The sequence below is a fragment of the Symphalangus syndactylus genome, chromosome 19 (assembly GCF_028878055.3).
Source record: "Symphalangus syndactylus isolate Jambi chromosome 19, NHGRI_mSymSyn1-v2.1_pri, whole genome shotgun sequence".
Taxonomy (NCBI): Eukaryota; Metazoa; Chordata; class Mammalia; order Primates; family Hylobatidae; genus Symphalangus; species Symphalangus syndactylus.
In genome coordinates, this window is record NC_072434.2 from 69,603,757 (window position 1) to 69,630,090 (window position 26,334).

The 26,334-nt window shown below is 44.4% G+C and overlaps 1 protein-coding gene across 5 annotated transcripts in view; it reads left to right on the plus strand.

Annotated features, from left to right (window-relative positions):
* The window catches only part of CNIH3 (cornichon family AMPA receptor auxiliary protein 3), a 323,021-nt gene that overhangs the window by 248,260 nt on the left and 48,427 nt on the right, over window positions 1-26,334 (plus strand). For 4 of the 5 annotated variants that reach the window (XM_055233820.2, XM_055233822.2, XM_055233824.2 and 1 more), the window contains 2 exons: window positions 8,506-8,574; window positions 12,356-12,403. In XM_055233820.2, the coding sequence (XP_055089795.2) occupies window positions 8,506-8,574; window positions 12,356-12,403 (117 nt within the window). The remainder of the gene's footprint in view (window positions 1-8,505; window positions 8,575-12,355; window positions 12,404-26,334) is intronic. The other variant, XM_055233825.2, reaches the window with a different exon arrangement.

The window sequence follows — 26,334 nt, forward strand, 5'->3', positions numbered from 1 at the left end:
CTGTGGCGATGGGGATGTTTTATATCTGTGCTGTGTAATAGCTACTAGATAGATAAGGTTGTTGAACAACTAAAATGTGTCTATGAACTGAATTTTTAATTTAATTTTAATTAAAAGTTTAAGCTTTAATAGCTACATGTGGCTAGAGGCTACCGTAGTGGAGAGGATAGCTCTAGAGGGCAAATGAAATAATAGGCTGGGGTCAGCAGATTTTTTTCTATAAAAGGCAAAATAGTAAATATTTTGGGTTTTGTGAGCCTTACAGCCTGTAACTACTACTCAACCCTGCCGTTGTGCAAAAGCAATATCGATAAAAGAATGGTTGCTACTATATTCCAATAAACCTTTATGGACACTAAAATATGAATTTTAATATAAGCTTCACATGCCACAAAATATTCTCCTTTTGGTTTATTTCAGTTATTTAAAAAATGTTAAAAACATGAAACCCTGTCTCCACTAAAAATACAAAATTTTTTTTTTTGTATTTGTATTTTTTTTGTACATGGTGGCACATGCCTGTAATCCCAGCTACTCGGGAGCCTGAGGCAGGAAAATTGCTTGAGCCCGGGAGATGGAGGTTGCAGTGAGCTGAGATCGCACCACTGCATTCCAGCCTGGCTGACAGAGTGAGACTCTGTCTCAAAACAAAAACAAAAACTAAAAACAAACCAAAACATTCTTAGCTCACAGGTTGAACAAAAATGGGTAGCAGGCTGGATTTGGCCTTCAGGCTGTAGTTTGCTGACCCTGGCTTAGGCTGTGGGTGGAAGCTTCAGGGAGTCATATATTCGTTTAATAAGGAAAGTAATGATTAATTAGAGGTAGCCAGAAATGGAATGAGCATCCTCAGTAAGTGGTGAGTTTCTTGTTACTGAAGCCCTTAAGTACAGGCTGGATAATTATCTGGCAAGGGATGATATAGAAATGTGTTGGTTTAATACAAGTTATACTGGAGTTTTCTTCAAATTCTGTAGGAGGATTGAAATCAGGATGACATATGACTGCTTTAAAATTCTACTTGCTTTGTAGAGGGAAGTTGTTTTCTCTCACTTAGTGCTTACTCTCAGCCCCATGTTGCTGGATTGGGGACGTTTGGGGGTGGGAAGCTGGCTTCCTTGCTTCAGCAATTCTGCCAAGTGTTCAGGGACCCCTGGGATGTGCCTTCCTGGGGAGTTGGTTATGTCTGTTTATTTTATTTTCCCTTTTTTCTCCTGCCTCAGCCTCCCAGATAGCTGAGATTACAGGTGCATGCCACTACACCCAGCTAATTTTTGTATTTTTAGTAGAGATGGGATTTCACCATGTTGGCCAGGCTGATCCAGGCTGGTCTCGAATTCCTGACTTCAAGTGATCCACCTGCCTCGGCCTCTGAAAGTGCTGGGATTACAGGCGGTCATGTCTGTTTATTTTCTTTTTTTTTTTTTTTTTTTTTTTTTGACTTAATCAACAAAAATTTATTTCTCGCAGTTATGGAAGCTGGAATTCTTTTTTTTTTTTTTTTATTATACTTTAGGGTTTTAGGGTACATGTGCACAATGTGCAGGTTTGTTACATATGTATCCATGTGCCATGTTGATTTCCTGCACCCATTAACTCGTCATTTAGCATTAGGTGTATCTCCTAATGCTGTCCCTCCCCCCTCCCCCCACCCCACAACAGTCCCCGGAGCGTGATGTTCCCCTTCCTGTGTCCATGAGTTCTCCTTGTTCAATTCCCACCTATGAGTGAGAACATGCGGTGTTTGGTTTTTTGTCCTTGCGATAGTTTACTGAGAATGATGGTTTCCAGTTTCATCCATGTCCCTACAAAGGACACGAACTCATCATTTTTTATGGCTGCATAGTATTCCATGGTGTATATGTGCCACATTTTCTTAATCCAGTCTATCGTTGTTGGACATTTGGGTTGGTTCCAACTCTTTGCTATTGTGAATAGTGCTGCAATAAACATACGTGTGCATGTGTCTTTATAGCAGCATGATTTATAGTCCTTTGGGTATATACCCAGTAATGGGATGGCTGGGTCAAATGGTATTTCTAGTTCTAGATCCCTGAGGAATCGCCACACTGACTTCCACAATGGTTGAACTAGTTTACAGTCCCACCAACAGTGTAAAAGTGTTCCTATTTCTCCACATCCTCTCCAGCACCTGTTGTTTCCTGATTTTTTAATGATGGCCATTCTAACTGGTGTGAGATGGTATCTCACTGTGGTTTTGATTTGCATTTCTCTGATGGCCAGTGATGAGGAGCATTTCTTCATGTGTTTTTTGGCTGCATAAATGTCTTCTTTTGAGAAGTGTCTGTTCATGTCCTCTGCCCACTTTTTGATGGGGTTGTTTGTTTTTTTCTTGTAAATTTGTTTGAGTTCATTGTAGATTCTGGATATTAGCCCTTTGTCAGATGAGTAGGTTGCAAAAATTTTCTCCCATTCTGTAGGTTGCCTGTTCACTCTGATGATAGTTTCTTTTGCTGTGCAGAAGCTCTTTAGTTTAATGAGATCCCATTTGTCGATTTTGGCTTTTGTTGCCATTGCTTTTGGTGTTTTAGACATGAAGTCCTTGCCCACGCCTATGTCCTGAATGGTATTGCCTAGGTTTTCTTGTAGGATTTTAATGGTTTTAGGTCTAACATATAAGTCTTTAATCCATCTTGAATTAATTTTTGTATAAGGTGTAAGGAAGGGATCCAGTTGCAGCTTTCTACATATGGCTAGCCAGTTTTCCCAGCACCATTTATTAAATAGGGAATCCTTTCCCCATTTCTTGTTTTTGTCAGGTTTGTCAAAGATCAGATAGTTGTAGCTATGCGGCATCATTTCTGAGGGCTCTGTTCTGTTCCATTGATCTATGTCTCTGTTGTGGTACCAGTACCATGCTGTTTTGGTTACTGCAGCCTTGTAGTATAGTTTAAAGTCAGGTAGCGTGATGCCTCCAGCTTTGTTCTTTTGGCTTAGGATTGACTTGGCGATGCGGGCTCTTTTTTGGTTCCATATGAACTTTAAAGTAGTTTTTTCCAATTCTGTGAAGAAAGTCATTGGTAGCTTGATGGGGATGGCATTGAATCTATAAATTACCTTGGGCAGTATGGCCATTTTCACGACATTGATTCTTCCAACCCATGAGCATGGAATGTTCTTCCATTTGTTTGTATCCTCTTTTATTTCATTGAGCAGTGGTTTGTAGTTCTCCTTGAAGAGGTCCTTCACATCCCTTGTAAGTTGGATTCCTAGGTATTTTATTCTCTTTGAAGCAATTGTGAATGGGAGTTCACTCATGATTTGGCTCTCTGTTTGTCTGTTATTGGTGTACAAGAATGCTTGTGATTTTTGTACATTAATTTTGTATCCTGAGACTTTGCTGAAGTTGCTAATCAGCTTAAGGAGATTTTGGGCTGAGACAATGGGGTTTTCTAGATATACAATCATGTCATCTGCAAACAGGGACAATTTGACTTCCTCTTTTCCTAATTGAATACCCTTTATTTCCTTCTCCTGCCTGATTGCTCTGGCCAGAACTTCCAGCACTATGTTGAATAGGAGCGGTGAGAGAGGGCATCCCTGTCTTGTGCCAGTTTTCAGAGGGAATGCTTCCAGTTTTTGCCCATTCAGTATGATATTGGCTGTGGGTTTGTTGTAGATAGCTCTTATTATTTTGAGATACGTCCCATCAATACCTAATTTATTGAGAGTTTTTAGCATGAAGGGTTGTTGAATTTTGTCAAAGGCCTTTTCTGCATCTATTGAGATAATCATGTGGTTTTTGTCTTTGGTTCTGTTTATATGCTGGATTACATTTATTGATTTGCGTATGTTGAACCAGCCTTGCATCCCAGGGATGAAGCCCACTTGATCATGGTGGATAAGCTTTTTGATGTGCTGCTGGATTCGGTTTGCCAGTATTTTATTGAGGATTTTTGCATCAATGTTCATCAAGGATATTGGTCTGAAATTCTCTTTTTTGGTTATGTCTCTGCCAGGTTTTGGTATCAGGACGATGCTGGCTTCGTAAAATGTGTTAGGGAGGATTCCCTCTTTTTCTATCGATTGGAATAGTTTCAGAAGGAATGGTACCAGTTCCTCCTTGTACCTCTGGTAGAATTCAGCTGTGAATCCATCAGGTCCTGGACTCTTTTTGGTTGGTAAGCTATTGATTATTGCCACAATTTCAGAACCTGTTATTGGTCTATTCAGAGATTCAACTTCTTCCTGGTTTAGTCTTGGGAGGGTGTATTTGTCGAGGAATTTATCCATTTCTTCTAGATTTTCTAGTTTATTTGCATAGAGGTGTTTGTAGTATTCTCTGATGGTAGATTGTATTTCTGTGGGATCGGTGGTGATATCCCCTTTTTCGTTTTTTATTGCATCTATTTGATTCTTCTCTCTTTTCTTCTTTATTAGTCTTGCTAGCGGTCCATCAATTTTGTTGATCTTTTCAAAAAACCAGCTCCTGGATTCATTAATTTTTTGAAGGGTTTTTTGTGTCTCTATTTCCTTCAGTCCTGCTCTGATTTTAGTTATTTCTAGCCTTCTGCTAGCTTTTGAATGTGTTTGCTCTTGCTTTTCTAGTTCTTTTAATTGTGATGTTAGGGTGTCAATTTTGGATCTTTCCTGCTTTCTCTTGTGGGCATTTAGTGCTATAAATTTCCCTCTACACACTGCTTTGAACGTGTCCCAGAGATTCTGGTATGTTGTGTCTTTGTTCTCGTTGGTTTCAAAGAACATCTTTATTTCTGCCTTCATTTCATTATGTACCCAATAGTCATTCAGGAGCAGGTTGTTCAGTTTCCATGTAGTTGAGCGGTTTTGACTGAGTTTCTTAATCCTGAGTTCTAGTTTGATTGCACTGTGGTCTGAGAGACAGTTTGTTATAATCTCTGTTCTTTTACATTTGCTGAGAAGAGCTCTACTTCCAACTATGTGGTCAATTTTGGAATAGGTGTGGTGTGGTGCTGAAAAAAATGTATATTCTGTTGATTTGGGGTGGAGAGTTCTGTAGATGTCTATTAGGTCCACTTTATGTAGAGCTGAGTTCAATTCCTGGATATCCTTGTTAACTTTCTGTCTCGTTGATCTGTCTAATGCTGACAGTGGGGTGTTAACATCTCCCATTATTATTGTGTGGGAGTTTAAGTCCCTTTGTAGGTCACTCAGGACTTGCTTTATGAATCTGGGTGCTCCTGTGTTGGGTGCATATATATTTAGGATAGTTAGCTCTTCTTGTTGAATTGATCCCTTTACCATTATGTAATGGCCTTCTTTGTCTCTTTTGATCTTTGTTGGTTTAAAGTCTATTTTATCAGAGACTAGGATTGCAACCCCTGCCTTTTTTTGTTTTCCAGTTGCTTGATAGATCTTCCTCCATCCCTTTATTTTGAGTCTATGTGTGTCTCTGCACGTGAGATGGGTTTCCTGAATACAGCACACTGATGGGTCCTGACTCCTTATCCAGTTTGCCAGTCTGTGTCTTTTGATTGGAGCATTTAGCCCATTTACATTTAACGTGAATATTGTTATGTGTGAATCTGATCCTGTCATTATGATGTTAGTTGGTTATTTTGCTTGTTAGTTGCTATAGTTTCTTCCTAGCCTCGATGGTCTTTACAATTTGGCATGTTTTTGCAGGGGCTGGTACCGGTTGTTCCTTTCCATGTTTAGTGCTTCCTTCAGGAGCTCTTTTAGGGCAGGCCTGGTGGTGACAAAATCACTCAGCGTTTGCTTGTCTGTAAAGTATTTTATTTCTCCTTCACTTATGAAGCTTAGTTTGGCGGGATAGGAAATTCTGGGTTGAAAATTCTTTTCTTTAAGAATGTTGAATATCGGCCCCCACTCTCTTCTGGCTTGTAGAGTTTCTGCTGAGAGATCAGCTGTTAGTCTGATGGGCTTCCCTTTGTGGGTAACCCGACCTTTCTCTCTGGCCGCCCTTAACATTTTTTCCTTCATTTCAACTTTGGTGAATCTGACAATTATGTGTCTTGGAGTTGCCCTTCTCGAGGAGTATCTTTGTGGCGTTCTCTGTATTTCCTGAATCTGAATGCTGGCCTGCCTTGCTAGATTGGGGAAGTTCTCCTGGATAATATCTTGCAGAGTGTTTTCCAACTTGGTTCCATTCTCCCCATCATTTTCAGGTACACCAATCAGACGTAGGTTTGGTCTTTTCACATAGTCCCAAATTTCTTGGAGGCTTTGTTCATTTCTTTTTATTCTTTTTTCTCTAAACTTCCCTTCTCTCTTCATTTCATTCATTTCATCTTCTATCAGCGATACCCTTTCTTCCAGTTGATCGCATCTGCTACTGAGGCTTCTGCATTCTTCGCGTAGTTCTCAAAACTTGGCTTTCAGCTCCATCATCTCCTTTAAGCCCTTCTCTCCATTGGTTATTCTAGTTATCCATTCTTCTAATTTTTTTTCAAAGTTTTTAACTTCTTTGCTATTGTTTTGAATTTCCTCTCGTAGCTCAGAGTAGTTTGATCGTCTGAAGCCTTCTTCTCTCAACTCATCAAAGTCATTCTCCACCCAGCTTTGTTCCGTTGCTGGTGAGGAACCGCGTTCCTTTGAAGGAGGAGAGGTGCTCTGTTTTTTAGAGTTTCCAGTTTTTTTGGTCTGTTTTTTCCCCATCTTTGTGGTTTTGTCTACTTTTTGTCTTCGATGATGGTGATGTACAGATGGGTTTTTGGTGTGGATGTCCTTTCTGTTTGTTAATTTTCCTTCTACCAGACAAGACCCTCAGCTGCAGGTCTGTTGGAGTTTACTAGAGGTCTACTCCAGACCCTGTTTGGCTGGGTGTCAGCACCAGTGGCTGCAGAACAGCGGATTTTCGTGAGACCACAAATTCAGCTGTCTGATAGTTCCTCTGAAAGTTTTGTCTCAGAGGAGTACCCGGTTGAATGAGGTGTCAGTCTGTCCCTACTGGGGGGGTGCCTCCCAGTTAGGCTGCTCAGGGGTGAGGGACCCACTTTAGGAGGCAGTCTGTCCGTTCTCAGATCTCCAGCTGCGTGCTGGGAGAACCACTACTCTCTTCAAAGCTGTCAGTCAGACAGGGACATTTAAGGCTGTGGAGGTTCTCGCTGAGTTTTTGGTTGTCTGTGCCCTGCCCCCAGAGGTGGAGCCTACAGAGGCAGGCAGGCCTCCTTGAGCTGTGGTGGGCTCCACCCAGTTGGAGCTTCCTGGCTGCTTTGTTTACCTAAGCAAGCCTGGGCAATGGCGGGCGCCCCTCCCCCAGCCTCGCTGCCGCCTTGCAGCGTGATCTCAGACTGCTGTGCTAGCAATCAGCAAGACTCTGTGGGCATAGGACCCTCCGAGCCAGGTGCGGGACACAATCTCCTAGTGTGCCGTTTTCCAGGCCCGTTGGAAAAGCGCAGTATTAGGACGGGACTGACCCGATATTCCAGGTGCCGTCTGTTTCCCCTTTCTTTGACTAGGAAAGGGAACTCCCTGACCCCTTGCGCTTCCCGAGTGAGGCAATGCCTCGCCCTGCTTCGGCTCGCGCACAGTGCGCTTCACCGACTGTCCTGAACCCACTGTTAGGCACTCCCTAGTGAGATGAAACCGGTACCTCAAGCAGAAATGCAGAAATCACCCGTCTTCTGTGTCGCTGGGGCTGGGAGCTGGAGACCGGAGCTGTTCCTATTCGGCCATCTTATGTCTGTTTATTTTCAAAAGGAGAGACTTTACTGGGAGCACCCAAGGCTTCCACACCCTAAGAAAGGACACTCCCCTGGCCAAATCCCACCTTGTTCTATTATTTATTCCTTCTGTAGCAGACAAGGTAGCTGTGGTGAGGATGTGGGCTTGTGAACCTTCACCTGTCAGTTAGGTCCATCTGTGGAGGGCCATGTCTCATTCTGTGACTGGAAAAGGTCCTCTCCAGCATTCTTTCCTCCAGGGATATCGGGAAACTGTTGTTCTATGGGGAGTTCTGAGTCTTTGTCCAAAATGAACCATAGGACCGAAGTCCAAAGGACTGTGCTTTGAAGCGCTGACTGTCCAGGAGCTGACCGTCCAGGCTTGTGGACATCTAGAGATTTGGTTATTTCTATTACTGTCAACTCTACTGCCTTGTTTTTCTCTTTTCCCTCTCACCTGACTTCTGTCTGTTTCACTTCCAATCACCTTTTCTGCCCAAATACACACAAAAATTAAATAGCTCTTCCTGGAAGGAAAGGGGCTAAAAGTAGTGGTTTGAAGTTTTAAATTTTTTGTGCTTTTATCTAAATCCCAACCTGCCCTCAGCACAGTAGACTTTCTTTACATCTTTGTAAAGCACAGAGTACTTAAAAAAACTTACTGGGGACAATTTTAAGCGTACACAGTAGACAGAAGAATATAATCAACCCCATGTGCTTATTGCCAGCTTCGACAGTGACCAGCTGCTGGCCAATCTCATGCCATCTACAGCCTCTTCCTTTCTCTTGTGTTATTTGGAAGCAAATCCACAGAAGCTTTGGACATGGTGTATTGACTCATGTGTGCACTAACACCTCAAATCTCTGTATTCTGTTTCAGATAATTGCCTTTGATGAGTTAAGGACAGATTTTAAGAGCCCCATAGACCAGTGCAACCCTGTTCATGCGGTAAGTAGCGGGTACTGGTGAGGGGAAGGTGCTATCACCGCAGGCTACCCAGGGCCTGGGAAGGAGGGTGAGAATGTGAATGATTTGAATGCGTAAAGAACATTCTCACCCTCACTGTGCCTCTCTACCTGGCTCAAGGTTGTGGAGGAGCCTTCTCATTCTTGAAGTGTGCTGAGGTCTTGAGATATGTTGCAAATCAGATGTGACTGTCCCAGTAACCCAGGGGAATAGTCTACTGTGCTGTGGCACTTGAGTCCTCAAAGCCTGGTGCTCATATGTTTTGGTTACTCATCCTTAAACAAGGAAAGAGGCTCCATGTTGGCCAACATGCTTGCAGGCACGTGAGCACTATGAGTGGATGTCCATGCCGCACTCTCCACTTGGGCACCAAGTGGAGTTGTGGAGGGTGGGTTAATGCACAAAGTCCCTAGTGCCATATCCATCACCCAGAAAGCATTCATCTCAGGCGATTCTGTGGGCCTGAGGTCAGTTCACCTCTGCCTGGAGGATTTGGTGCAGTCTGATTGTCCTGGTCTGGGTTTGGGATGTGACAGGCCACCTGCCCCAGCATGCGTGGCTCCTGGCATCTTCCTGCTTGTCTGGCTTGGCAGGCCCCACATGCTGCCCTTCCCCTGTGCCCTGGCTATGCCTCCGACTGGGAGCTTCTGAATGGGTGCTGGGTGGGGATGGGTGTTTCGGCTGTTTGTTTCCCTGGTCAGTGTAGTCCATGTCCCGGAGCCAGAGACCAACCCTGTATGTGGACAGAGCCTTTTCCAAACTTACACCAGACCTGCACTTCTGAGTTCAAAGGGTGGTGCACACACAGTTCATTCAAGTGTGTTTCTCAATCCACATTCACTGGGTCTGTGTGTAGTTGAAGTTCCTTCCAGGCCATGGTTTCCAGCGCTGAGGCAACTTTTTGCCTCTTTGAGTAGCTTTGTTGACCTTTTCAGCCAGAAGTTCTAGAGAGAACAACAGGCTCTGCTAGCGTGATACCATCTTAGCTTGGAAGGTTTATGGCGTCATTCAGCAGGGACAAAGAGGTCTCTTCTCCCTAGCTGCAGGCCCTATGAAGAAGGATATGCTTTTAGGGAGGTACCAAAAGACCATATGCAAGAACCAGGATTCAGTGTCCCTTTCTATAAAGTAGAGAGTTATTACTGGAGTTGTCATTTTTTTGAGTTTTTATTATATGCTAGGAACTTTATATACATAATCTGTAATCCTCACAATAATGCTGTGAGACAAGCATCATTAACCCAATTTATAAACCACAAAATGGACTCGTTTGTACAGGGATTTATAGCTTATGAGTGCTGCAGCTAGGACTTGAACCCAGGCTTGCCTGTCTCCAAAGTCTCTCATCCTACCATCTACCCTGTGTTGCCTCTTTAAGAGACCTGATTTTATGATATCTGAGGCCCGCTTTGGCGTCATATTTTTTTGATTCCATGAAATAGAGATGAACTCTTTCAAAGCAAATTTTAATGCAAGTTCAAAGAACCTGCAAGATCCACTTGAAAACTTGCTGTATTTCATGAACTTGTAACTATTAAAATCCATTTTGTTTCCATCTACCAGCCTCACCATGCATCCGGGATAATTTGGATCTGTCAGGCCTGAAAGGTTTCACTCTGGGTCTCATGTCTTTCTGGATGTTTTTGTGTTTGGCACCAACATTACACACCTGGCCTGTCAATATCTACCAGGTGCAGTGAGCGGCTCTAGTCTGAGAGACAGCTTCATTTAGGAATGCCAGGGAAGACAAGAACCTACTTTCCTTCCTTCTAATTGTTTGGGCTCAAATTAATAGGCAGCTCACTTAGAACACCCAGAGCTTTCTTGTCTGTTTCCAGGGCAAATGCTAGGGAAGGAATTTGTCCTACCGCTCAATTCTATCATGCAAATTCCATGCTGGGTTGCAGGTGATTGGTGAAACCATGAAATATTTTTATGGAACCCTTTGCATCTCACCATGGCAAAGAATAAGGAAATTTAGACAGAATAAAGAAAAGCAGGACTAGTGTATGCTCCCCAGGGAGCTTCTGTGAAAGGCCAGTGCAGGAATAGAATTTGCACATAGTAGGTGCTCCATAGCTCTTTGTCGATTAAACAATGGGTGAATATTGAAGTGGTGGCATAGAAGTTAAATCTCAATTCACTTTTTTTACTCCTATTATTAAAGGCATACTTCTAATTAGTAAACTGATTAATTAAGGAGCTTGGGCCCTGTGAAGCTCATGGACAGAATAAAGACTCTAGGTGCCCCATGGGGAAAAGACTCTTGTCTCAGATTAAAAACGAAAACAAAAACAAATAGAAACCCTAAATGGAAGAGTGCTAGACACATTTTCCCAGTTCTTATGCTGTTACTCCCTGGCAGGAAGTTAAATGCTTCAGATGCCTCATTTAACTCTTCTGCAAGCTCTTAGACCTCTATAGAGCCCCCAAAGCAGCATTTCAGACTCAGGTGGCTTAAAAAAGCTACTTCACTGATTGGTGACTCCAGCCCTGGAAGGACTTGTGTGTCACAAATAATTGCTGATCCGTATGATGTCTGTCAATGAGGGCATGAGGCCCATTTGGATTTAAGATGCCCTGAAGCTCTCAATATTGTTGGGCCCTCTGGGATGGAAAGGAGGAGGAATGCTCTGTTTTTCTCCTCGTTTCTCACGTTCCCCCTTACTTTTACCAGCTGGGCATTCAGTATTACTTTAAAGTAATGGTAGATGTTGTCCTTCAGAGGCTCTGGCTTGCTGGAGAAGTAGCTAGTGTGTGTCTTGTAGCATTCCCTTTCGTGCGTGTGTGCACATACGTATGTGTGCTTGCGTGTGCACACGTGTGAGGAGGATGCAGTGTGTCTTCCCAGCCATGTGGACACTAATTTGTTCTGATGTGGGCTCCTTCCTCTGGGCTTACAGGATGCACAGGAATCACTATATTTATGATTTAATTAGGGAAATGAAGTGTCCCAGCCACCTGTCCTTTCCAGATCCACGAGGAATCTCATTACCGTTCCATCTACGGCAACCAAATTGCCTCAGTAATGAAGCACCGGGAGATGCCACAGCTGTGTTCAGTGTGGCTTTGGAAATCGCTAAAGTCACTGAAGGAAAAGGGAGGCAACGGCATTTAGTGCATGATGCGGGCATCATCACCTGCCCAGCCACGGGCCATCAGCTCATCTTCCTTTGGCAGTGAGCCAGGTCTTGATAGACTCGAACTTCTTAAAAAGCCTTAGCCTGGGGGCATCATTGGTGTCTAATTTAGCAGGGAGATTACTTCCTCCAAGTAGACTCACTTTAGAAAAATAAAACCAGCAGGCGGAGAACTTGTCTACCTTAGATACTAATGAGGGCGCATACTGTCTTCGAGACCTAAGTGGGAAGGCCTCCTGGGAGGGCCGGCTGCAGGCTTTAGGATGCTCCATGAACATGAGGTACCATTCAGCAGTTTGACCACCTTATGTGTACGTGGAGGCTGAGAGAGACTTTGACTGTAGATAAAAGAACAGAAATCCGTGCTGGACTGAGAGGGAAGGTGAGCCCATGCTGTTTGCTGGGAGAGTTCTGTTAAGAGCAAATGACCATGACAAGGTACAGGGAAGAAAGTCAGAAACTGTTAGAAAAAGCCATTGGGTGGGAGCATGCTGGCCATGTGCCCAGGAGGGCTCTCTAGTGGCTTCTGCCTCCACTATTGGGGCTGATTGCGGGGCCTTCTCATTCTGTTTTAGCAGAACCCCTAACCTCCCCTCTCGTTTCTTTCTTGTGCATCCTGATAGAGGGAACGGCTGAGGAACATCGAGCGTATCTGCTTCCTTCTGCGAAAGGTTAGTGTGGTAGCTTCATGCCGAGGATGGAGGCTTGCATGGTGGTGGGTGGGCACACAGTGAAAGAGGCTGGTGAGGCTGTGCCTGCTCCAGTCCTGTCCACCAGGGAGGCAAATGGTGGCAGGGAAAGGGGGAGGTGGGAGCAAGTGATCAGTTCTTTGGAAACCTCCAGAGACAAGAGGAGCTAATTAAAGGAGGTGGCCATCAATCAAAGTGTCAGGACAGCACTGGATATTTGCAAGTGCCCTCTGGTTGGAGTTATAAGCTCTTTATCTTTGCGTGATGATGGATGGCATTTCCAGCTGCTATTGCCACAGAGCCTTTGTTCCTGTCTGGGGCTGGGCTCAGGAACACTCCCCGCCGACCTTGGGAAGTTTTTAACTAGATGCTGGGTTTCCTTTGAGGTTGCAGCCTGTCACGCAGCTTTGCAATTTGATTGTCAGCATCACTGGGAGTGCTGGATGGGTGGGATGAGGCAGTGTTAGTAAAGGCAGAGTCACGTCATTCAGAGAGTTGCTCTGAATGGATGGGTAGTATGTTACAGCTTCCCCAGACTCATTCAGGAAGCGCACGTGGGCACACACAGTTCAGACTTGGTATTTAGCATAGCTCTGTGCCATAGCTGTGGGCCCCTGTGTCTCTTTCCCAAAAAAGTGTGTGCTTTTTGCAGCAAAATATGGAGAACGGCAACTTGCCGGTAAAATAACCAAAGGACATCCCTAACCTCTGTACAGAGTGGATGAACTACAGGCCGTAAGAAAGCCACCTGTCAGCCCAAAAGGAGTTTTTGAGCCTTACATGAATAGGATAGAAATAAAATGTTATGCCAACATTGATAAAAGGGGAAAATACTTTGCAAGCTTTTAAAGTTTTTTCTGTATTTCAGTAATGATACCTTTCATTGAGAGAGAGCTTAATCAAGCAGCCAGTTATTTTTCTAGCTAATTACTTGTCTTTTAATATCTTCTAAGAGAGCCAGTGTGTTAGAATCCCATATCTTGTATGATACAGCAGGGAAATATGCTTGGATAAAACCTATATATGAAAATATTTGTGATCCAAGGAATAAAGAATGATTAGGAAAATAACATAATATGAATTCACAAATTTATAAATTATTTTTCCAGATAATATCTTGGAGACCCATAACCTGCTCCAGCCAGTACTACTTTTTTTTTTTATACTTTAAGTTCTAGGGTACATGTACACAATGTGCAGGTTTGTTACATATATATACATGTGCCACGTTGGTGTGCTGCACCCATCAACTCGTCATTTACATTAGATATATCTCCTAATGCTATGCCTCCCCCCTCCCCCTACCCCACAACAGGCCTTGGTGTGTGATGTTCCCCACCCTGTGTCTAAGTGTTCTCATTGTTCAATTCCTACCTATGAGTGAGAACATGCGGTGTTTGTTTTTCTGTCCTTGCGATAGTTTGCTGAGAATGTTGGTTTCCAGCTTCATCCATGTCCTTACAAAGGACATGAACTCATCCTTTTTTATGGCTGCATAGTATTCCATGGTGTATTTGTGCCACATTTTCTCAATCCAGTCTATCATTTATGGGCATTTGGGTTGGTTCCAAGTCTTTGCTATTGTGAATAGTGCTGCAATAAACATACATGTGCATGTGTCTTTATAGCAGCATGATTTATAATCCTTTAGGTATATACCCAGTAATGGGATGTCCAGCCAGTACTTCTATAGTCTCTGGTTTGTTCTTTAAGACTTGACGCCTAAGTGACATAGAATGGATCAAGACAAAATCAAAGTTTTGCCTTTCAGACTCCAAGTTGCCCCTTTTTCTCCCATCCTGAATATACCATCCTGTATTCTCTGGCAGAACAATGTTCCATATCCATCACCTTTTATCCTTGCTTATTCTTTTATGATGCTTGACCACTGACTCCGGCCAGGCAGCAGGCAATGGCCAAGGTCCTGTGGCCCACAGACTTGTAGCCCTGGACCTTTTAAAGGTCTGAGCCAAGGGTATGAAAGTAAGCACACTACGCAAGAATTAGCGTTACTTTTTGCAGATTTGCATATTGTTTGCGTAAGTTTCTATAAACAATAAACTGAGGCATTTTACTCCAAGGAACACTGTACTCTACCTTTTCCTGCCTTTTGCCCCTTTCATTTGTACATGCTCCTTTTTCCCATGTCACTGCCTCTGCTGCAGCTTCTGGGAGGTCAAATGTAGTTGCTGCTCACGGTCATGGAAAATACCAGGGAGAAAAGGTAGACATTAGAGGACATGAGACAGTGACTTCAAGACTTTAGGTGTTGTGGCTGCGTGATCACACCTTCTGCAGCCAGACAGTTTTCTAGCTCCCATGGGGAGTGGCACTGGAGTGGCCAGCACCTCTTCACTAACTCAAGGCAGAAATAAGCCATGTACCTACAACTTTATTTATTTATTTGAGATGGGGTCTTCTCTGCCACCTAGGCTGGAATGAAGGGGTGCAATCCTAACTCACTGCAGCCTTGAACTCCTTGGGCTCAAGTGATTTTTCCACCTCAGCCTCCTGAGTAGCTGGAACTGCAGGCATGCACCACCATGCCTGGCCGACTTTTTTATTTTTTGTAGAGATGGGTTCTTGCTTTGTTGTCCAGGCTGGTCTCAAACTCCTGGCTTCAAGTGATCCTCCCACCTTGGCCTCTCAAAATGCTGGAATTACAAGGATGAGCCACCATGCCCAGCCCAGCTTTCTTTCTTTCTTTGTGGAATCTCCCTCCTCCTCCAGTCCTCTTGCCCTAAGCACATCTACTTTTAACAATTGGTTGTTAGTTCTTCTGTGTACCCTGGATATCTGAGATTGTTTTCAATGATGTCATCACTGTTACAGGACCACCAGCTTCGTACCAGGACCACCAGCTTTGCACCCTTGCACAGTAACAGACAATACACTGAGACGGTGGGAGTTGCAGCAGAGAAAGAGCTTAATAATTGTATGGCAGCCAAACGAGGCACGAGGGAATCTCAAATCCACCTCCTCGAGAAGTTTTGGGCTGGGATTTTAGAGGGAATTTTGGTGGGTAGTGGGCTGAAGAACTGGGGGTTGCTGATTGGTTAGGACATGGGAGATGAAGTCATAAGGACGTAGAAACTTCATTCTTGTACTAAGTCAGTTCCTTGGAGGGAGTCCGCAGACTGGCTGGTGTCAGTGGGCCTGATGCAATCAGGATCTAGAAAATATCTCAAATGGGAAACCTGAGGTTTTTTAATGTTAAAGATGTTACCTGTAGATGTTAGGACCTTGTGACAGAGGCGATGGGACTAAGCAGTAAGTGGCTATAAGGAGATGGGCTATAGGGCAAGCTGGTTAATGCTTAGTTATGCTTGTGTTTAAAGCTTATGCTTTTGTTAAAAGTCGAGCAATTTTGTTTTATTAACTTTATGAGGATGATTTCAACATAATTTCTTTCTGAATGTAATTTCAAATTACAGGTGCTTCTGTCTGTCCGGCCCTTGAGGTCTGGCTGTAGCTCACATATTATTTAGCTTAAGTTGGTAACACTGTTCTCGCAAAGGCATTTAGGTCCTGGGCATGCAGGTCTGTCTTCTCTCACTAGAATGCCCGTTCTGGATGGTCAGCAATTTTGTTTCATTCACCATCATGGGCTGTGACATAGAATGTAGAGGAACGCATAGCCCACTGAAGGCGCTCAGTGAGTATTGACTAAGTAAGTGAATGAATGAGTGCCAACTTTCTGGCACTTCTGTCATCTAAATCTTTCTTCTTGGGAACACTGGCTTAGTCGATAATCTTTCCATTTCTTCATTTCAGTACTGTCCGTGACATACTACAAAATTTACAAATTTTACTACATTTACTCCTTATATAAGATTTATAGGCCAGGCTCAGTGGCTCACACCTGTAATCCCAGCACTTTGGGAGGCCGAGGTGGGCAGATCACCTGAGGTCGGTGACCAGCCTGGCCAACATGGTGAAACCCCTACAAATTAGCCGGGCCTGGTGGTGGGCACCTGTAATCCCAGCTACTTGGGAGGCTAAGGCAGGAGAATCGCTTGAACCCGGGAGGTGGAGGTTACGGTGAGCAGAGATCACGCCATTCCACTCCAGCCTGGGCAACAACAGCAAAACTCTGTCTCAAAAAAAAAAAAAAAAAAAAAAAAAAAAAGATTTGTATTTAAAAATTGAATTTAACTCAATATTGTATTCATTATTGACACAGAATATCTCTGACCTACAGTTTCTTCAGTCCGATTTTCTTCCATAATGCTTATACCCTCTGCCCCCTTGTAGTCTGTATTTCAACCATCCTGATATCTGCTCTCAGCCAATTCTGGGACTTTTATATTTGGAAGGTTTTGGTGAAGTGTGCAAACTTCTGCTGCTTCCAAATCCTGCCTCTGCCCTTATTATCCATGTAACCCACAGTTTGTGCCTCAGTGTGACTGTAAACTAGGGGTAAAAATAACAAGACCTTGCTCATAGAGGTGTGTGAGAATTAAACGAGGTAATATGGTACATCTGGCTCATAAGTGTGCAATGCATATTAAATGTTATTATTATCATCCTGACCCTTAGATTCTACCTAAAATGCTTTATAACATCGCTAAGCACACACTTGGCCAGCTGAGAATCCTCGGCTGGTTGCACCCCCTCTTAGCATCCCCTCCCATTTTCTTAGGTAAGTGCCGTTTAGCGTTTGAGCAGCATCACAAGGTGGGCCGGCCTGGGCTTCCTCCCTCCTGTCTCTCTCATTTTGAATGGGCTTCTGAGTTCCGATTCCCAAGCTGTGAGCACATGTTGGGGATGGCGGGGAGGGTTAGTGGGTCTAGTTAGCAGCACCACCTTCTGGGAAGTGCACCTTCCAAGAATTTCTTGGAACTAGCCTCCTAAACACCCTAGAATGTGATGCATCTCAGCAGCTGATTGTTGTTAAACCACCTCCTCAGCTTTCTTGGGAGAAAGGAAGGGATTTTCAAAGTGGATCCATTTTTAGCTCTGTAATTATCAGAAAATGTGTTCTTTGGGTAATTGTCTGAACTGCAGGATTCTTGTGTTGACTTGTGCTCATGATTCATTTTTTTGTGGCAAGAGCCACTTGCCTCTTGAGCAGCTCTCCCCACCAGAGCACATCATAAGCTCTGTGGGGCCCCTACAAAGTGCAGGTTTGGGAGCAGGAAGCATCCCGGAAGGCAGAGGTTGGTGTGACTGCTGCTTTCGGGCATATAAAGCGTTCTTGTGGGGAGGAGGCTGACTCCTGTTGCATCTGCAAGTTTAGCGAGTGGTTCGAGGAAATTAACTTAAATGTGAGCCCAAATGATTGGTATGAGAATAAGGAGAAACATGCTTCATCAGTGGTAGTCATCAAACTTTGGGACTGGTTGTGAAATGTTCACATCACTTAGACCAAGTTAGTTATTTTTATTTTTATTTTTTATTTTTTGAGACAGAGTCTCACTTTGTTGTCCAGGCTAAAGTGCAGTGGTACAATCTCAGCTCACTGCAACCTCTGCCTCCCAGGTTCAAATGATTCTCCTGCCTCAGCCTCCTGAGCACCTGGGACTACAGGCATGCACCACCATGCTTGGCTAATTTTTGTATTTTTAGTAGAGATGAGGTTATGCCATGTTGGCCAGGCTGTTCTCGAACCCCTAACCTCAGGTGATCCAGCCTCCTCGGCCTCCCAAAGTGCTGGGATTACAGGCGTGATTACAGGCACCCCGCCCCTTAGATCAAATTAGACAAATTCATGTCTGAGATGATTTTGAGTTAGACTGAGGCTGCCCAACATTGGGGACATTTAGTTGTATAGTTTGGGATGTCCCTTCTGGCTTGACAATTTTGTGATTCTCCAATTCATGTCCCAGTTTCCCCAAGGATTTGTCCAGTCCCACTGCAGGTTTTCCCTGACATTTGTGAATATAAAAAGCTGTAGTGGGTGGATTATTTTCATTCTTCATTGGGCATTCTCATCACCACATGGAGGAGAAGGGTGTGTGGGTAGGGTTTGGGGGTGAGTGGGCTGTTGAGTTCTTTGGAGAGCCTGGTGGGAAGGGGCAGGTGCTCCAGGTTTAGTACCGGAAATGCAGTGGTGATATGACCACAGGTGTTCCCACTAATGGGCACCTGTGTCTGTTCCTTGTTAAAGCTTCCCAGAGCCACAGCTCTGTGTTACGGAGGAGTTATGATGTGAAGTGAGGCTGCCAGTAGCAGCCTGAACCCACTGCAGAAATTCCATGATGTGGTTCTGAAAGCAGGGGTTGGAGGAGATGGGGAGTGGATATGACACTTTTGCAGTGAAAAGTCAGTCTTGTTAAATGAGGAGATTGCATTACTGTTAATGCTTCCTTACCCTCCCCTCTCTCCAGGACTGTCTACATAATTGTCAGGGCCTGGTGAAAAATGGCAATGTGAGGCTCCATGTCAGAAACTGATGCCAAACATTTAACCAAAGATGGGGCCCTTCCCAGCTCAGGGCCTTGTGCAGCTTGAAGCAACTCAGCCTGGTCTCCGTGACCTTTGCATTATGATTTTGCAGTTCCTTTTCCTATAAGCAGAGTATATTTCCTCTCCCCACTGATAGTTGGCTCTGCCAGGTGACAGGACTTGTCCACTGCAAAGTGGGCAGGCGTGGGAGTGTGTGTCAAGGCTGTGAGAGTCATTGGATATTCCTGTTCTCCCTTCTGAAATTCTGTCATTGGCAAGACCAATGCACTGGTTCAAGGAGGATGAGAGGCATGGGGAACCTACCTGAGCCCACCTGTATCTTAAGGCTAAGCCTGCTAGAGCCAGTGACTGCCAACCATCCTTTAGATGGGTGAGCAAGTATAAATGGTTATTGTTTTAAGGCACTGTATTTTGGAGAATGGTTTGTTACATAACATTCTTATGGCAACATTCCTGACATGCATGGATGTGAAAAGCTGTAGTGGATGGATTATTTTCATTCTCTCATTGGGCAGAGTATCTTAGCTCTTGGTACCTCATTGATACCATAAGCATGTGGCCCTTGTATAAGGGGAAAACTTTTTTCTTAAAGTGATTTTATTCTTTGCCAGAATTCAGCCATTTGTTGACTCTACAAATTTACAAATAGTTGGTTTCAAGCTTTGTCCAAATTTCTTCGACCTAAGTGGGGGCTACTAAGTACATTTGTAAACCAGAACTTAGAGAAAGATCCATGTTGCTTTGGTGCACAGTGTTTGTCATGTGCTAACAACCAGGAAGGGCAGGGCGCAGTGGCTCGTGCCTGTAATCCCGGCACTTTGGGAGGCAGGAGGATTGCTTGAGCCCAGGAGGTTGAGATCAGTGTGGGTAACATAGTGAGACCCCCATCTCTACAAAAAATTAATAAATTAAAATAAAATAAGCCAGGCACGGTGGTGCACATCTGTAGTCCCAGCTACTCAGGAGGGAGGGTGAGGTGGGAGGATCACTTGAGTGCAGGAGGTTCAGGCTGCAGTGAGCCAAGGTCATGCCGCTGCACTCCAGCCTGGGACAGTGTAAGACCCAGTCTCTAAAAACATCTGGGAGGAATGGAGAAGATGGTGCCTTTTTTTCCCTAATTACTGGCACTCCTTGCCACAAGGGATTGACTTGATTTCAGTTCTTTTTAGCTGTTAATACGGTTCTTCCTACAGGGCTCTGGAGGGAATGGCATATTTTAACTGAGGGACATGATACAGTGAAAAGGGATATGTAAACTCAAAGGCAGTTGTGTGGAGTGCCTTAGAGAGACCATCCTTGACACAGAAGTTTTCTAGATCAGAATTCTCTGTTTCTTGGGAGGATTTCTAAAGCATGGAAATAGTGATGCTGACTACTGTATGCCTTTAAAAGTATTAACTCCTTTAATCTCACAACAACCCTATGAAGTAATCATTATTAAAAGCCACACTTAAGAGAAAGGGAAATTGAGGCTTAGAGAGGTTAAGTATATATCTGAGCGTCTCCTATTTCTTAAGTGGTAGAGTTCAGACTTGAAGGCAAGCCCATGTGACCAGAGTCCACATTTCTGATCACCACATTATAAGGGAGATTGTTGCTTCTTGTCAAAACATGCTCTTTAAGGACCACCGCTACAGTAACATGGCTCAGCTGTTTTAAAGGGAAGCTATGGATACTGAAACCACATAGGGCCTCAGGGAGCCTGTAAGATGCTTGGCTCACTGTTGATGGGTCCGAGTGGATTCTTTTAGGCTCTTTGTCTAATTTCATTTCACTTCTTGGTAGGGTAGTTCACCCCTGGAGGGAATATTTGAAGAGAAGTAAAAATATCCTGGAACAAAAGTTGTAACTAGTTCAGAACCCATGTCTCATGTATAATTTATTTTCAGATGCTTTCCGTGGCAAACTCCTTGTTAGTCAGAGGGAAAGAGGGAACATTTTCCTTGATGTGTAAACTGTGGTGCTGTCATGGGGTTGCTGAACCAGAAGTTGGAGGGGGCTTGTCCTCACCTCACTCCTTCCCTAGGGCCACAGCAGGCGAAGTGAAGGACTTTACAAACAAATCCCTAACACATGGGCACTGGCTTTTCACTGGGGATCTGGGTAGCTGGTTGACCCTATCCTTATTAGTTCTCTATTGCCCTGATAATAAGGTATCAAACCAGCTTACAGCAACCACCATTTATTTCTCACAAGTCCATGGGTCATGTGGTCAGTTCTGTTGACCTTGGCTGTGCTTGGGCAGGGGGGATGTTCTTCTGGTCTTGGCTGGAGCTCATTCTTGTATCTGGTGGGCAGAAGGCCATTAGCTCATCTCAGTTAGCCTCAGACACATCTCGTCCTCCAGCGACCACCTGAGGCTTGTTCTCCTGGTGTCATAGAGAAGCAAGAGAAGAAGTGGAAATGTGCAAGCACCTTTTCAAGCTTTGGTCAGCGTGGGGGGACTACAAAGTTAGGGGCAAAGGGTGTGGATATTCTTCAGTCAGACCTTGCTTCCCTGATTGGGAAAATTCTATGCTAGGATCGTATCAGGAAGTAGCAAATGTTAGAGTCTGCTGGTCTCCAGTATTCGTCATTAGTGGAACTGGTGGTTTCTAATTTTTTTGCATATCAAGATCACCTCTGGAGATGTTTCAACATATGTCTGCTTAAGAATCACTTCCAGAAGATCTGCTCCAGGAGTTCTTGTGAGGGTCTAGTCATCTCTGTTTTGAAAATGCCCCATGGGGGGCCACAGTAGAGAAACACTCTGGGAAGCATTTGGTGACTTGAGTGTTTGGTAGATGTTCTGGTGATTCCTAAGCAGTGCCAGGATGGCTCCCCAGGGTCTGGAGAACTGGATCTACGGAGGAGGAGAGGAGAGGGACAAGAGCTTCCATCCAGAGAAGTTGACAGCAGACAGATGTTGCCAGCTGCCGGCTCCTTTGCAGACAGCCCCGGATGAGCTGAGCCCTGGACTTGGGGAGCATTTCCACAACTTGCTATGTCCTGGCTGTGTGTGGAGAGAGCACCTTCCTCACCTGAGACACAACAGAAGGTTGGTTTTGAGATGAATTTGGGGCCGTCACAACCAGTTTCAAAAAGCAAAGAAGTCCAGCAGCCCTCATGGCAGCAGGAGGAGAAACCCTAAAACTGTCAGGGACTTTAGGATGTGTCTTTGAGGTCCCTAAACCTGGCTGTGCCTCACATTGAATCTGGATTGATGATTAAACATACGACTCTGAAAGGTAGATTCCCATCCACCCAGGATAGTTAATTTAATCTGTCACCTTGGCTAGGTCACGGTGCCCAGATATGTGATCAAACATTGTTCTGGTTGTTTCCGTGAGGGTGTATTTTTTGGATGAGATTAACATTTAAATCAGACTTTAGTTATACGAAAAAGACACATGCACACACATGTTTATAGCAGTATAATTTGTAATTGCAAAACTATGGAATCAACCTAAGTGCCCATCAGCCAATGAGTGGAAAGAAAATGTGGCATGTATGTACCATGGAATACTACTTAGCCATGAAATGGAATGAAATAATGAAATAAAGGCCTTTGCGGCAACTTGGATGGAACTGGAGGCCATTATTCTAAGTGAAGAAACTCAGGAATGGAAATCCAAATATCGTATATTCTCACTTATAAGTGGGAGCTAAGCTATGAGGATGCAAAGGCATAAAAATGATATAACGGGCTTTGGGGATTTTGGGGGAAAGGTGGGAGGGGGTGAGGGATAAAAGACTACACATTGGGTACAGTGTACACTGCTCAGGTGATGGGTGCACCAAAATCACCACTAAAGAACTTATCCATGTAACCAAACACCACCTGCTCCCCAAAAACTATTGAAATAAAATTTAAAAAATAAATTGGACTTTGAGTGAAGCACATTATCATCCCTTCTGCGGGTGGACCTCACTCAAGCAGTTGAAGGCCTTACTGGAGCGGAAAGACGGAGCTGTCCTGAGCAAGAGTGGATTTGGCCAGCAGTCAGCTTTCAGACTTCACCTGCAACTTGACTCTTCCCTGGGTCTCCAGCCTGCCAGTCCGCTCTGCAGATTTTGAACTTACCAAATCTCTACAGTTGCATGATCCTATTCCTTAAAATCTCTCTCTCTTTCTAAACACACACACACACACACACACACACACACACACACACCTGTTGGTTCTGTTTTCCTGGAGAGCCCTGACTAATGTACTCCCCTCAATTCTGGTAAGTTCAGGTTCAGTAGGTTTACAGAGAGGCCTGGAACTGCTGTGAACTGAGCCTTCACAGCAACCCTGTGAGTTGGGTGAAATTATCTGCTCACCAGATGGTCAGTACCTTGTTCAAGGTCACCCAGCTCATAGGTCAGGTCCCAGCGTCCATGTTCAGAGTCCTCAACCCTTGCTGCTTCCAGTTCCTCACATTCATAGGAGTCAGTTATTTTCCATAACTTTACAGAGCTTCCTACCACTACCCTAGGGGCCAATCTCTGCAGGGCCAGCGAAAAGAATGATGATCTCTCAGGCGCCCCTGTAGTCTCCACAGACCACGCGGACCAGAGGAAAGTAGGCTGGTCCCCTTACTGCATTCATCGGCAGAGGCAGAGCAGATTGTCACAGCCTGACCTTCTCAGCAATAAAGATTTATGGACTCTTGGGAGTTTTGCTATGAGAAGTCACCAAATCATTGATTGTTCTGACAGAAACAATTTGGGTTTTCATAATATCCTTCTCCTCTCATTAATGTAACAAGGAACTCTGGGATTGTAGGATGTGTGAGAGGCAGGAAAGCATATTGGGATATGGGTTTGGGTCTGTGAGTAACAGAGACCCACTATTACTGTGACTGAAACATGATGGGGCTCACTCTGCCTTGGGAGGCCTGTTCAGGCTGGAATGGGGTGGGTGGGACTCGGCCTCACAAAGCTGTCTAGAGACCCAGGCTCCTCCCGTCTTTGGAGCTGTCATTTTTAGGGAATTTCCTCGTCCATGTGGACCATGAGGACGTCACATCATGACCTCCTTTCAAGTAGCAGGATGGAGGAGGCAAGAGGAAAAGGGCCATTTCCTTGAAGGAAGTGACCCAGAAGTCACACACATCACTTCCCCTTAACTCTTTGGCCAGATCTGAGGCAAATGGCAGAATCTAGTCTTGATTCTGTGGGGCTATGTGCTCAGCTCAACATCAGGGACTTTATTCCAGAGAAGTGGGAGTGAGGACATTGGAGGACAGCTGCAGATCTCTGTCTCACGGGGGAAGTCGATCAGCAGCGCAGCCTGTGCAGGGCACACAGCCGCTGATGTGCACTCTGGAAAACTAAGGGCAGGAATGTGAGGTGGGAGAGGAGCAAGACGAGGTGTCACAGGTTGAATGATATTAAATGGGACCTGGAGGAGGCTGGGCATGATATGGGTTGTGGGGAGCTGAGAAGTGCTGGCTGTTGGCTTTGATGGAACAACCCAATAGGTACCAATCTGAATTTATTCTTTCTTTCAGCTGGAATTCATTTAGCACCTACCATGTACATAGTTGGTTGTTATGTGCTGAAGGGGATAAATTTATGTGTGTGTGTGTGCGTGTGTGTGTGTATGTGGTGTGTCAGTTGTGAAGACATGCTCAGTACAGCTAAAAGAAATCTTGCTTTTTCTCTGCATTCCTGCCTGAGAGTCCCTCAAAGCCCTGATCACCTAACACCTTATATGGTAGTTGCCTGTACACGTATTTTACACGGTTATATTCTTGAAGACAAGGATCCTGTCCTTCTGGTTTCTGCAGCTGCTACATTACTTAGCATGGTGTCAGATTCATGTTAGCTAGCTGCAAGGATTAGTCAACATGAGACTGGCAACCACAAATACCATGGGCTATGATTTTCATAATGCGTGAGCAGGAATTTCCACTGCTGAGCATGGGATAAAGCCATGTGGAGACCAGAGAAAGGCCATGACAGGTGTGACGTGCTTGTCACATCAGAGCACCCTCAGTGCCCAGTGGGTGAGCATTGTAGTGGACATAGTTAGAGCGCTAGTTTTCAACCTTGGCTGTATGCTGAAATTGCTTGTGGAGGTTAAAAAATCCTGTTGCCTTTGTCCCACCCCCCAGAATTTCTGAAGTGCAGCTTGGCACTTGTTTTTTTAACAGCTCTCCAGATGATTCTAATGTGTAGCCAACTGAGGATCACTGAGTGGGAGAATAGTGCAGGTGGGGAGGCATTTTCATTTTCTCCGTTCTCCGGGGTATGATTTAGAGAGCCATAATTTTCAAAATGGTAGCAGAGTAAAAGCAATAATTTGCCAACAGGTGCCCAAGTGGACTGAAGAGTTACTTCCCAAATTCCAGGGAGATGGTCAGCCCAACGGGATGACTCATTGCAAGTCATCCACGAGCCACCTGCATTTTCATGGTGGGAACTCTGCTTCCAGATGCTTCATTTTCCAGAATGTGATGAGAAGTAAAGATTCTGTTTTTCAGCCCCCAGAATGCTCACCCTTCCAGGCACTCATTCTTGCCCTTTTCCAAATTGCTGAAGAAGCAAGAAACATTTCTGGGTCCTGTTTCTGGGCCACAAAATGGGCCAATCTTACAAATCCTAATAGCCTCTTATTTTCGGTAGCATTATCCAGTCTCCACCTCTCACTCTTTCCAACTCCTACTGCCCCTCTCTAGAGGTAAAACCATGCCAGCCTGTACCTAGGTAGGGACAATAAGAGAATTCCTCTGAGCTCCCGACTTGTGCTGAATTAATTCACATGCTCCAGACATATCTTCTCACCACGGAAAAGCTGCATGGCCGAGTTATCATGCTGGCTCCATTTGTAACTTCTATGGGACTTGTTATTCCTTAAGCAATTTGGGGCATTGGTCCTCCTCCAGAACTGAGTTTCACTGGCTCTGATTTCTAAGCTGTCTCTTTGGCACAGACAATTACACAACTCATGGAGTTTTGTTTCATTAGGATAAGACCCGGCAGTAGACAAGAAAATGCACTGAATAAGTTAAATGTGCTATACAAATGCAAAGTGCCATTATTATAAAGGGACAGAAAAGCCATCCTGTTTCTTTTCTGTATCAGCCAAATGGTCAAAGCAATGATGAGATTCTGGAGGACAATGATCACCGATTATAGCACAAGGAGGTAGGCGGGGAACACGCAGCAAGAACAGCTCTGCTATTGTGGCCTTTTAGTGGTGACATCACTGCTGTTACCACTCAGCGCACCAGCGTAAGGTAGCACCAGTGGCACTGGTGTCCTGGTGGGAACCAAATAAAAGAACCACTTAGACAGGGTGTACTGATAAATGACAAACTATGTGTCTTCTGAGAGAAACTGTAGAATTCTCTGCATGAGCTAGACTTTAATACATGCCATTGGGTACTTCACGTTTTTTGACAGTGGTGATACCAATTGCCAATGTTAGGTCTTTCTGAGTTATTGAGAATGTATTTCAAGCACACATATTCTGGGCTTTAAAAGGAAGGTAGGTATAGGCGGAATTCAGAAGGTATAATAGTTTGTAAAAAGCA